Below are 14,474 nucleotides of genomic sequence, written 5' to 3'. Positions count from 1 at the left end.
TTTGTTTTTTAAGCGGTTCAGCCAGTAGGTATTGATTATTGCACGAGTGCATGTTGGATTTAATTATTGGAAAATACTTTAAAACATGACATGACAGAGCAAGTTGGTCTCCTATTGTGTACTTATAGGATACAGCCGTCGTGTTGTTTCTACGCGGTTCAAACCACTACGAGGTTGATTACTTCATCAATTTCTCTGTATCCATACAAAAACACACCCTTGTTCAATCGGTATAACGAAAGTGACTAAAATCAGAATAGGTACTTAAACATATCCTCACAACCATAGGCATTATTATAATTTCAGGTAGGCACAAAGCTACCCCAACCCTTACCCATACCTGGGTCAGAATACCTAGGCTTAACACACACACTCACACACACACGTTAAAAAAACACTTTAAAGTACTTTAAACACACGCATAATTTATCGGCGCCACTGCATCCATCCCGTCAAAAGAATATCGAATAAACCAATATCATTTCCTGTTTGCAAATTAAAATACACCCTTTGGGCCCCTATGTACCACCCCTTGTACATATTTATGTGGACATGATGTATGTAGCTATGTACATGTATGCGGGTGTACACATTTGGCGTAATTGAAAAATGGCCTGGACTTGTAATGGATATGCGCGGTGGGTTTGGGGTAATTTGCTTTTAGAGTCCGGGATGCATTGCGCCTGTATCTTGTTTTGTTTATTGGTTTGTTTGACCTATTGTGTGGGAGTGGCATTGGAATATGGACACTGGCGGAGTCACAAAGTGCTATCATTAAGCCTCGAGGTAAAATCAAGCTGAAAGTGAAATGATTAACTGAAATTTAAATTTCTAAAGCAGTATAGTTATGTTAATATTAATATCATTATAGTTATTAAAACATTAAGAAGTAACTATTTTGAAGAATGATTAATTCGTGAAAATAATAATCAAAACGATTAATGATTCAGTATTTGGCCCGGTAACTCACATTTCTGAACATTAATTTCAACTTTTCACGTATAGAGTTTGTTGCAAAACAAGCGCATTTCGATGGTGCTATGATAGCGAGGCTCAACTGAAACTAACTTCAGTTCACTGAAAGCGAGAGTGCACCCAGCATCCTTCAGGAAGCGTCCGAACTTCGAGCAAGTTCACTTCGCAAACTTTCGAAAGCTCTATTTGCCTCCACAACTCCCTCCAATAAAAGTGTAACCTAAGATCAGATGGTCCGCTTATTATAAAGTTATTCGTGCCTCTCGCTGAGCTTTTTAAGCTTCGAATAAAACAAAGGTGTAATAAGTTTGAGGTATGATATCCTGTAACGCTGAAATTATCATTTCTGAATGACACTACAGGTTTTCAGGATTACTCAGAGATGGAATTGCAAGAAAATGAAATTCAAATATTAATCCTGTACCTGAACATTTTAACATTACGAGTTAAACTAGATACAAACATTACTTTGTCATCATCAACTTACTTATTTTAAAAGAGTTTGTCATTAATTTAAAACACCATCACCTACAAGCCGACCCAAATGAGGTACATTCAAAACCTGAAAGCATCAGATTTCACGAAAAACTTCAAGATAACATTCGTAAACAGAAATAAAAAATACACCTGAGCTCACATTCTTTAAAATGAAAAGAACAAATTCTTTTCTTTCATTTTAACTTGCACGTCCTTAGTGGGAAAGCCATCAAGCCATAGACAAGTAGTTTTGAACCTTACCGTCGTTGGAATAGAGGCGAATGGAAAGAAGTTATCTGAAATCTTCATATGTAAAGATGCTGTGTTGAATGAGGAAAGGCGACGAAGCTTAAGAGGTCAATGACTGTTGAAGTTGTAGAGAATGTTCAGGCCTTCAGAACACAAAACAGCAAGTACATGTTTCGGAAGTCATATCAAAATAACCAAAAAAAATTATGGGTGCATATAAAATCACCGTGTCAATTTAAAAGAGGCTTCTAAAAAAAATAGGAACTGGTATTAAATTTTTTCACCAAAATGGTAATGTTGCGTCACATCAGAATAGGCCTACGACACTCGCTACGAAATCTACTACGAATGTTCGTAGCAAGCACGCGTAGGCCTAGCTACGGAAACGGGAAATTAATAATTATTTTACTTACGAAAAATAATTAATTTTCAGTGACATCGATTAATTTATACACAGTATAAGAATGTAATAGTTACTATGAAATTACGATTCTGGATATTTAATTACTGAATGGACATCGTTTGCATTTTATTCATCATTAGAACAATTCCAGTTCTATTGAACAACAATCCTTTAAAAATACAAAAGCAAGAACTAAATCGTAAAGTTCAGTGATCCTTAATTTATAATTTAAATCTGATCGCCTGGAGTCGCACGCGACGTCGCTAACAACCTACATAAGTATGCAACTTGCATTCAATTAGAAAAAAATTACTCCCGAAGCTGCCAGCAGGTGGCCAATGTTTTTACAGTAATTAGGTTTGACTGATTTTGAAAGTTGGTAGTTATGATTGTGATGATCAGAAACAAAGAGGTTCTGCATTTGAAATATTATTTAAATAAGTATTTGTATAGAACATGCTTGCTCCTAAATCCTGCTAAAAATGTAATAGACAAAAAACAGTTCTAATATTTGGAAGATTGTTAAATAATGTACTTTGTTCTGTAACAACACATAGGTACTAAAGTGACAATATTAAGGCACATATTGGTACATTTTGAGTTGTTTTTCTATCCTTCAGTCTCAGGTATGAGACGCCGTCTCAAGCTGCGGCAAGGGTCTTCCCAGACAATAGGTCCTCGGTCGGTTCCCGGCCGGACTATTTTTACCAGATTATGCATTCTTTAGCACCCTTCACTTGTTGAGAGTTCATGGTATTCTATTATATCTATTCTCTTAGCTTTGTGCTGGAGAAAGCTCATTTTTTACACACAGGCATATTTTTTGTTTTTCAAATTCATAGACGTTCGTTTTTTAATCCTGAACTTTCAAAACCGCTTTGCTTATGACCAAATTGTTGCTAATTAAGCTATATATAGTTTTATCTTGTATATATTAGTAAGTTCCATGGTCCACTGCTTCATTTCTCCAGTTTGGTCCAGCAACATTCTCTATTAGTTGGGTCATTTTCTCAGTAGTATATCTCAATCTCTCTCCACCTTTTGCAGTCATAATAAATATATATATACCTGCAGCATAAACACATCTCTCTAAAACTTCAGTCACATGGCAAAGAATAGGTCTTCGTCAGCTTGAAAGAGTATTTTTACCAGATTATACATTCTCAAGGACACTTCCGCACCAGTGTTGCCGGCACAGCATAATTAGACACATACATCTAGACCAGAACATAGGCACTAGACAATGTGCAGGCAAGGGCCAGGTGATTTTCGAGTACATATAGCGAAAGAAGGAAGAGAGTAGCTAGTGCTACACCTTTCAGAGGCAAAACAGTTAAATCGACAATCGTTCAAGCTAAAAGCCGTTTTTTGTATGGATTTTGGCATTCCAACATATTTTATGTTTGATGGTTCCAAAACCTATCTACATAATTATTGTAACAACAATATTTTTAGAGCTTCAACCTTAGCGTAGTCGAGTTGTCGTTGTCTCTTTAGTCCTCCTGTAATCATTCAAATCCCTGGCTACAACTATACACTGGTGCACTGCTAATTATGACTACTCGGCAGCCACTCCAGACGGTTATACGGAAGCATTATGTTCAACCCTCAACCGTGTACGGCAGGGTTGTCACATCGGTGAAGTATTTGCTACAGATTATGCATTTTCGAGGACCCTTGCGCCGCCAGCGAGCTCCAGCATAATTAGATAGGTCCTACCTACTTGTGTTACTTGCGTCGTATGCATGACTATGACTAGTCTCTTTTTGGTCCGCTAGTTATAGTTTGGAGCTAAAAGTTTGATCCTTAAATCCGTGTGTCTGCCTAAGTATTGGGATCTTTTGGTCCGGTTTTTAAACCTATTGTACACAATACATAATATCTTAAATATTCTTCATAGGACACAAGAGGCCAGATGAAATGTAAGTTTGCATCTGAGATACTACACTCACGGGCAATGAAAAAGTTCCACTCCGAAAATGCCGACACCCAACAACCCCAATTTTTTCAAACATTTAATTTTAAATTTGAACAAAATATTACCGTTTTTAGTTGGTAATATCCTGATGTTCTGTTAAATGTACTTCAATGTTGCAGAAGGCGTCATTAAGTTAGCCTTTTCCGTTTAGGAGTAACTTGGTGCTTTTCTCAGTGGAACCTTTTCATTGCCCGTGAGTGTATACTATTGCTCTGTGTGATAATTTGAACTCCAAAACGGGTGAACTCATTATTCATTCTTAACACTTGGATAAGTACCATAATCTGATGGCACACCAGATTAAGAACTTAAATATATCGAGCTTCAAAACCACTGATACAGTCTACTAAAGAGAGTCTACACTTGAGAGTTTCAACCGTTCTTATCTCGTGCAACATAAGTAGTAAATTTGCGTGTAAGTGTATCACATTATACAGGGTGTTTTCTGTACCCAATCTACAGCGTGTTCAAACGGATAGTTATGAAGTGCGAGGCGACACACGGCGGCGGGACGTGGTCTATTTGTGGACAAAAATGTCGACAACTCGAACTACGGAAGTTACTGAGTCGCTGAGTTTGGTAATCTCTTCGATTATCATATTTTTGGATTGAACAAAAGCAAATATGGAGGTGATATTTGTTTTTATATTTATTATTTTTTATTATCATCATCAGCCTATAGCAGTCCACTGCTGGACGTAGGCCTTTCCGAAAGCACGCCACTGGATGCGATCTTTAGCTTTATAATTTTTGGGTTTACCAAATTATGAAACTTATTTTATATTTTTTATTTACTTAAGTATATTTAACTCTAAAATGGACAGGAGGTGTAATTTCGTGGGATTGTGGTCCGCAACTAATTACATAGCCTCTTAACGTACCGGTGACAAACACTATAGCGTTTGATTAAATTATACAAATGTCAGTAGGTAGGTACATAAATATCCTATTCACTTGTCCCCAGTCTTCAACTACTTCAAGTCCGACAGATTCCAAGTAAGTATTAAATTCAAACTTTATCGGATATCGCAAAAAAATATACTCTATGCTTTCTACATACATTCCAAACATCATAATGCCAAAACTAACAAAACCACAGTCCGTTTTAAACAAACAAAAAGCAATCACTTGCATAAACATGATACATGAAACACAAATATATGCAGCATGCTATTATAATGTCATCACGAATGACTAAATCTAGTTTTCAAAGTGATCTTTCTTATAATCCTGACCTCGACATTGACTTTGCTTGACTCAGATCAAGTGTAGACTAAATACAGTACAGTGGATTTCGCCGGCATGTTATGTTGTTTTTACGTGCTTTTGTAAAGTTTAGTCTATACTTAACATTATGACAAACAAAAAAGTAATTCGTGTCTAACATTGTTTTCTTTAAATTCATGTTTATTTTTTGAAGTAATTTCAACAAATTCATATTTTATTTTATGGCTCTATACAATGTACAATGCAGTGCACACAGTGCTTTGTGAATCACACTAACTCAGAACAATCATTGCAATGTAGTCTGGAAGTAATTTCTTCAAGTGATAAGATCGTGTTACTATACTAGTATATTGCTGGTGTGCACTGCATTGTACATTCATAATCATCAAATTAACTAGGTATTTAATAATTATTTTTGTGAGCGTAACACTTAACAGAAATTCATACTTAATACTTACTTAAATTTCTAATAAATATTTAAATTACACTATATTTTCATTCGCCTATGACTCCGATAAACCAGTCAAGCCTGTTTTCAGAAAAGTTCAATAATGAAGGACAGACAACCGATAAAATATGAACAAAAACGCTAAACGGTTGCATTATTTAGAAATTCTTACATAATGACCTAAAATAATTATTTATATATTCAGCAGGTAGGCGGTAGGTAGGCTGCCACTCTTTATTAATACTCGTATCACGAAAATATGATAAACAGGGGGTAACAGAAATTGTAAATGCAGATGGTAATTTTGAAAACAGAAATACCTATGCCTTTTAGAATGTCAGGAAAAGCTGAAAGATGTATATTATCCCCAGTGAAACTTATGAGTAAGTATCTAAAAATTAACTGTAATAAAAACGTTATTTCACGTCTAATAAATACATACTTACTTATCATAATATAGCGAGGAAATATCCTACTACTTATATCTAAATTAACTCTTAACTCATAATAAGTGGCCATATTTAAAATTTAACTGCTGTCTAATAGACACATTATGCCAGTTTGAAACCGACAGTGATAGATATATTATTATTATAATGTTGTAACAAAAATAAAAAAATAAATTAATAGTTACACCTGTAAGTTCAATATACGATACCTAGGACTAAGACAAATGTGTTGGTCAAGCAATTAATTATATATCAGGTTTCATGAAAGTCGTATAAATCGCAACTTATTCAATGAGTGCCTGTAAAATACAATTCGACAGACAGACACACGTCCAAATAAATCCAGAAAAAAACAGATCCTACTACAGACACTAATTGATAACAACGTCACGGCATGTAGGCTGCACGCAACAGACCTTTGCCTGCGTGCATTGTTGAAAAAAAAAACTAAAATCTGTCTCCACTAATCCCCGGCAACCAATTAAGCATGACAGCTACGGGAGTGCCCACTGGAGTGTCCTAGAGGACATTAGCATTTCTAGAGCGAGGGGCGATGGACGGAAATAGCACGGGGCGGCCCGTCACCGATGCTTCGTTAGTTTTATGGCCAGTATTGCGCGCCTTTAATTATGCGCGGCCATTTTGAAGATTTGTTAAACGTCAAACGTCAGTTTCGGCGGGAGTGGCGATCGTGATTTGTTTTTTGTGTTCGCGATGTGCGCTGTTATTGGAACAGGCAGATACTGCGGATACAGATGTTCTTTGTCCCGTACAAATGGTTGCGAAATCAAATTAGCGCTTTATTTTAATAGGTTATTCTAAAATGACTTAATTAGGTACATACATGGATGTATATCCCTAAAGTCCAGTATATGTTGCAATAAAGTTAGAATATCATTAGTAACACCTCATAAAATGCATCTTTTACTTTGTAGTTATGTAACGATGGTAAGGTAAAGGCACTCACGCCTTTAAGTTCATTTTGTGATTCTATAAGAGCGTTTATCTTTATTTATTTGAGATATTCAGATCGGTTCTCCGAACCAAATTAGGTATTTGGTACCTAACAAATATCTGAAAACACCGAAGCTTTGTACACAGTTATCGAACCATATGCACGCACGACTCTTTCCAAATTTATAGCCTTCACTAACACGTGTAAATGCGTACATAAAACATTAATTACAACTGAAACAGTTTAAAAGATTTATTTCCCCGTTTGCATTGCAAAAAAACGTCGCCAATGAACTTATATGACATTGCCGCGCTGAAATATGTCTTTGATCACGTTTTCTGCTCATTTCGCATTATTACCCGCTCCAAGCACAAAGCAGTTGAAAGTTGAGCAGGCGCACTTGTCACAGGAGCGTTCATTAGCCCACTGCAGCACAAGTGAGCCTTTATCCCCCTCGCCTCAACTATATTTACCAGCCTTGATTTGTCGCCGGTCTACTTGCGTGCTTTTTTGTACATACGGCTTCGTGTTTACTCCCATTTACTCCGTGCAGTCTCAGGGACGGCGGGGTGCATTGCCCTGCGCCGAACCGAAATAAATTGTCGCGACGACGTTCCGTGCGTATGCGCCGTACAACCGGTGGCGATCGCGGCATAAAGAACCAATGCCGGCCGGATCGAGTTCCCGCCAAATCATGTGTCACTTGTCACTTTTTCTTCGTTACTTGCTTTGTGCCGCGGTCTCGGGCACTTAGTGCGGACATTTTGTTTACAAGCGCGTGTCATGAACGAGGATCGCGAATATCGCGATGCGATGAGATCAGATGGTCAGCAATGTGGGTCGGTCACTTTTTGTGCGAGTACTCTCTTCGCGTTTTTTCAAGTAATTTTCATTCACACGCCTTTTTGGTTTTTTGTTAATGAACTTTTTGAGGCAACGGACTCACGAAATACTGTCGGTTTCGTTGCGTAATTATGCATTCGCTCGTTTTACTTGTTTTTTATCGTTGAACTTGAATCTTGAACTGTACCGAACATGTTTGTAAGCTGTGTGAGTTTCAAGCTCTACATTTATGTTTATCACTATAACAGATAAATGCTTAGCCATTACCTACCCACCACCATCCTTTTAATAAAACTTTGATGAATCATTAAAATTATAAATTTTCGTCACTGCGTCTAACCTCTTTGTAGGAACAGAGAAGGCGATACTGGATATGATTTCAAAGTAATCCTTTGAATCAACATTGTAAGATGGTGGCTGGCCGGACAAAGTTATTTATGAATCATAATACTCGTATGAATATGATCTGAGACCGAGCTTCAAAGTTAGCTTGGGATGGGTGAAGCTCACCAAGCTTTATTATTTACATACATATACATAATAATATGTATGCTCACGACTGTAGTCTCTGAAAGAGTAGACAGAGATTGTGACTCGCACTCAAGCCATGAAATCGCAAAAATAATAAAACACAACTATGACACACACAAATACCTAGCTATAAGGTAGCTGCGCCCAATTTTTATAACACTCATCTTTTCCTTTTACCGGTAAACAATAAAATACGTACGTGTATGATTTCGGGGCAGCATCGTAACCGCAGATTCATCATTTGATTCCCCGATCGAGAGTAATCTTTGGAAGTTGTTTGGTCGCCGGCGCGGGAGTGACGGGTTTGCCCAACCATGAACCGTGTACCGTTGGCAAAAAAACGCAAAGTTTTTATGAAAAAAACAACTTAATTAAAAATCAACACTTATACAAGTTCTCCAGTGCAATGCTCACGTTCGTTGTTCTACAGTATTGTATTGGATAGTTTAATAACTTCCTGTATCAAAATAATACGTTTAATATCATCATCTAGTACTTGACTCCTAAACCTAAAACATATAACCAGCGCTATAAATCTACTAACAGTAAGTAAACATAATATTAGCACTATAATAAAACCTTATTCATTACACAGGTTTTACAATCTTCATTACGGCATCCGTTGTCCAGCCAAGCTAATACGTGATAATTCCTATGATCAGTCCGTCTAGTCGACGGTATATTATTAACAATTCTAGCCTCAGGCTCTACATGGCTATTTGTCCTAAATTACTTGTAGCTTCTGCCTTTTATCGCTAATATAATCTAGTTGTTGTTATTACTGCTGTAACGGTGGTCATGCTGATTACGGCGAGCAGACGAATGATTGAAGGAGGCAATTCAAATACTACTTAGTTAGGTAGTTAAAAGTTGATTAAAGTTTAAGAATTCATAAAAAATGTAGCGATGCTTGAGTGTAGTTTCTAAAACTAGCTATGTATCTCTCTTTGTTACCTTTGACTAGATTTGTTCAAATTGTTAATGTAAGTTACCTTAAACCAAAAAAATACAGTAAGTACCTATATACCTATATTTTTAAAGAAATGTAGTTGTTAATATTTCAAAAGTATATTTATTTACACTACGCATATACATCTAGTAAAACTAGTACATGAAAAAAAAAATTATCTAAAATAAAAAAGCTCAAACATAACCCACTGCCGCTGCTATCGCTCCCGGCGCGCAGGATGGGGGCGGGGTCGCCATACCAGTTCGCCTGCGCCCGCGCAGCCCCGAGCGCCCTTCAGCCCTAGCGAGACCACAGTCGATTATCAAGACCACTACTTTTGATGCTGTGTTTGTAATCACATTCACTTTTATTGAAGGATTATAAAGGATTTTGGTTAGAGTCTACGTACAAGGTTGTTCCTAGTTGTGTTTGGGGCCTACTCGGTAGAAGTTGGAATGGAATTTAAGAATAGCACACAAATTATTAAAAGCACCTATTCATCAACTTGTAAAATTTACAACTTACTTCTTTACTTACTTCATAATTCTGTCCATACCTCGTCCATCAATAGGTGCTTTTGATAATGATTTTGTTTTGTTTTACTATTAACCAACCAAATAATAAAGATCTACTTACATATCCAAAAAGTAAATCACTCTCATTACCCTCAGTTCTCATACAATACGAGCTGACACATCCTGAAAGAAAGTTGTACACCCTCGGTTCCCATACATTGCACGCACATGCAAGAGCAAGGTACTAGGGTTGCATGAGTAAGTAGCAAGTACATGTGCAGTGGGAAAGTTGGCTGGATGTATGACATCCGACATGGCTGGGGTCACTCTATATGGCGCAAAAACGAAATGTCGGAGCGCTCGCTGCTGCGCGAGCCACGACTCTTGTCTCGTTGTATTAAACCTGCCGATTGGAAGACAGCTCTTGTTTCTTAATTTTTCGTCAGTATAGAGTAACCCAGAACCACTGATGTAATTATTGGTGAAGGGTTTACTGGTTGAGGAAACAGATTTAAAGATATGTAGAGTTGTAGGAATATGATTAGCTGGTTTTGATAACGCCCGATAGTTTAGATATAGGTAAGTAGAAGTAAGTACATACATATTATGTGTTGTGTATTGAGGATGTTACGGATAGCCACAGGCGATTCACTGTAGGAATGGATAGAGATCATGCAGGTAGATATACAGCCGTAGTAAGTGTCACAAACTTTAAAACATGTCGCCACACACACAACAGAGATATTTTTTTTAATGAAAGCTTCCTAGCTGTAAAATAATTACTTTGCTCGTAGCGTTTCGCAAAGATTAACAATGTTTATAGATAGGTAGGTCCTTTGCAGGCTGCATAGACAGTAATTATTTACAGCGCCACAACCTACATCTGACGCATCTTTGTTTTCTCAGCCACAAACTTCAAAGCGTCAGGGATGCCCCTGCAACGTGCATTCCCACGTAACGCAACGTACGTCATTCCACAGCCATAATTTAAAAAGGGTTGAGACAAAAAAAGTTGATTCGAAATGACACTACACATGTGGATAAAAGTCCATCCGTTTTAGTGCACGAACCATTCTACAGTGACCTTTACGCCGATGTAAAAGAAGCTGTATTTATAAAAGGATATGGTTTAAGGGTTCGATGTTGTTGCAAGATTTAAGAGCAGTTTCGACGTCATTAAGACTTAGCTGTCGGGAGAAAGAATCGTTGGTCCCTATCACGTTTCCGTCTTATTTCATCTTTGTATAATTTTATCTGTAGCTCGATTATAAACAGATGTTTGGACGCTATAAATCTTAGTCGGCGATTTATATAGACGTGTGCGATTGTATTGTTTCATGTTATTTTTAATAATAGTCTGGCGTTATTTTAACACAAGCACAGTCTTTTAAAGTTTATATTAAATTGCTGGTATTAAAATTCGCAATCGCATTTTTTCTTTACAATAATATCGCTATCTAAAATGAAGATTTCGAGGTATTGTTCTCAAATACACTAGTTTCGAATACTTTTGGCCGATTCACGATACCCAATCGATGGGCAAAGATCGATGAACCGATTTTGTAACAAAGACATCGGATTTACGATGACTAATGACATGGGTGTTTTATAAAAACAGTCGTTTTTATTCTTTATTTGAATTGTAACGTATTTTATTCGTTAATGAGCTGTTATCGGATATGATTGATTAATCTATTGAGTATTGGGTGGGATCCGTGATATTTTTATAAAAAGGTGGTTATGGTAAATTCCAATTTATTAATCATTTAAATTTAGAGGAAAGACAAAGGTCAAAATAAAAGAAACACTTACACAACAAATAAGTAATAATTTTGTGTATGCCAGGGATCTCTAAAATATGTAAACTGAAACTAAATATTACAGTTTGTTGTCAAAAAACTACGTTACTAACCACACACATCAAACCGCAAAAGTGGTTTAACAACACCTCTTACTTGAGTGAGCCGTTATGTAGAAGACAAAGAATTGCTCCATTTTTAACCGACTTCAAAAAAAGGAGGAGGTTCTCAATTCGTCGGGATCTTTTTTTTTTTTTTTATATATATTTTTTTTTATGTATGTTCACCGATTACTCCGCCGTTTATGAACCGATTTTGAAAATTATTTTTTTGTTGTATTGGGTTGAGCTTCCAGGTGGTCCCATTTTTTTTTCAGAATTTTATCTCACCCCCAAGGGTGGGTAAAGGGGTAAAAACAGGGTATGAATTTCAATTTTGGGCACATATTAACCGATTCTAATGAAATTAAGAGCGTAAATATAGTTCTTATAACAAAAAAATATGATGGTGACCTTGAGCTGATCTGATGATGGAAACGGAAGGCAGTCAGGGGAACTCCTCAACGGTATATAGCAACTACTTCGTGTTTAGGCTTGAATGATTCGTATTGATTAGTAGGACATTTTGGTATCATTTTCACCTTACTTTTGATTGAAAATTATTACAAATAAACTAAAAACTATTAAATAAAATAATAATTAAAAAAATTAAAAAACCGACTTCAAAAAACCACTAAAATGTAAGAAATAATTTAAGGTTTACACAAATTCTACTCGTATGAGACAGTACAAATATACCTAAGCAGGAACTGTTCTTTTTTGAAGTTGGTGCCATATTTCTTCAGATTACTTTGTCACCGCACCAACATCAAAAAAGAACAGTTCCTGCTTAGGTATATTTGTACTGTCTCATACGAGTAGAATTTGTGTAAACCTTAAATTATTTCTTACATTTTAGTGGTTTTTTGAAGTCGGTTTTTTAATTTTGATAACTATAAATAACCAAAACACTTGTATTCGTTAATAATACTAGTCCATCTGAAACATAATATAATAAACTACTCTTTCTTCATTGATTAGTTGATTATATCGCCGAAATCATAGATTACTAAACGCTAAAATACCATGTTAAATTCTCTGCACTACTTTAAACCATAAAATGTAATCAAAAGCAGTTGGTGGTTAAACAAACGGTTTGTGACAATCACCATTAGCACATATTTCCACTGAGACTGAACTGTTTCTCTTTTTATCAAGACACTTTTAAAACACGATCAACTTTCTGAGAAAGTGTTATTATGAAAAGCCGTTTTTCATAAATTTATAGTTCTGTGAAAAGCCTAATTATTTCGCTGGTTGCATTTCAATTTATAGAGGCAGGCACGATCTTGATTAGGATTCACCTTCGCTATTTAAAAACATATTACCCTTGCGCATACGGCACAAAAAAACAATTGAAATTGAACACAACTGCGATTTCAATTTGCCTCTGAAGGCTCAACTTATATGACGACAGATTTCACTTCTAACGTACTGTTGCGGGCCCAACTTCTATGACGACAGATTTCACATCTAACATGTTGTCTTGCTTATTTCCAGACACGACAGCGCCGTACGTTCTCTACAAGGATGGCGTGGAGCGCGCGCCGCCGGGCACGCAGTGGGGCGGCGCGCTGGACGCCGGCTACCAGCCCATGCAGCACCAGAGCCCCGGAGGCCCCTCCCCGCAGCCCGAGCCGCAGCTGGCGTCCCCCGCGCCCTCGCCCTACCCCCCCGCGCCGCCGCCCCCCGACCCAGCCCAGGACGACCCCAACCAGCTCGCGCAACAACAGCAGCAGGTCCAGCAACAGCAGCAGCAGCAGCAGCAGACCTCGCCCGAGCACATGCAAGTGGAGCAGCAGCAACTCCAGCCACAAGAACACCTGGAGCGTGCGCCCTGCTTCGCGCCGCAGCCCGACCTCGGCCAGCAGTACTCCACGCCGTACTTCAAGGAGACCCGGCCCGGCCACATGCTGGGCGGCGGCGGGTTCCCGCTGCACTACCTGAAGCAGGGCGGCGGCGTGCTGTCGCTGGAGCCCGCGCTGGAGCAGTACGCGCCGCACCTGCCCGACATCGTGCAGCCCGAGCCGCCCAAGCCGCGCAAGCACAACCCCAACGCTGAACTGCGGCTGTTCAAGTGCCTCACGTGCGGGAAGGACTTCAAGCAGAAGTCCACCCTGCTGCAGCACGAGCGCATCCACACGGACTCGCGGCCCTACGGCTGCCCCGAGTGCGGCAAGCGCTTCCGCCAGCAGTCGCACCTCACGCAGCACCTGCGCATCCACGCCAACGAGAAGCCCTACGCCTGCGTGTACTGCCCGCGCTCGTTCCGCCAGCGCGCCATCCTCAACCAGCACCTGCGCATCCATTCCGGTGAGAAGCCATATTCGTGCGGCGAGTGCGGCAAACATTTCCGCCAGAAGGCCATCCTGAATCAGCACGTCCGCACACACCAAGGCGAGCGCAATTCACACATATATGCCCCTCCCCGGGGCGGGCGCGGCGCCTTCCGCGCCCCGCGCCCGCCCCCGTCCCTCACCCCCGGTTCGCTCTCGCGACAATTGGCCTTCCTTTACACGAACTAAATCTCGAGGCCCTCGTCGCACGGCGAGGGCGCGCGCGAGACGCGACCGATCGA

The 14,474-nt window shown here is 38.8% G+C and overlaps 1 protein-coding gene across 2 annotated transcripts in view; it reads left to right on the top strand.

Annotated features, from left to right (window-relative positions):
- LOC119693031 (zinc finger protein 250) overlaps nt 1–14,474 on the top strand; it is a 46,503-nt gene that overhangs the window by 25,238 nt on the left and 6,791 nt on the right. Inside the window, exon 2 of one of the 2 annotated variants that reach the window (XM_038115092.2) lies at nt 13,397–14,209. In XM_038115092.2, coding sequence (XP_037971020.2) covers nt 13,397–14,209 — 813 coding nt within the window. Of the gene's footprint in view, nt 1–13,396; nt 14,294–14,474 lie in introns of both variants that reach the window. The other variant, XM_038115085.2, reaches the window with a different exon arrangement.

This window comes from Plutella xylostella, chromosome 29 (assembly GCF_932276165.1).
Source record: "Plutella xylostella chromosome 29, ilPluXylo3.1, whole genome shotgun sequence".
In the NCBI taxonomy this organism is placed as follows: Eukaryota; Metazoa; Arthropoda; class Insecta; order Lepidoptera; family Plutellidae; genus Plutella; species Plutella xylostella.
Note: the sequence above shows the minus strand (reverse complement) of the source record. Positions and strands in the feature narration are given on the sequence as shown.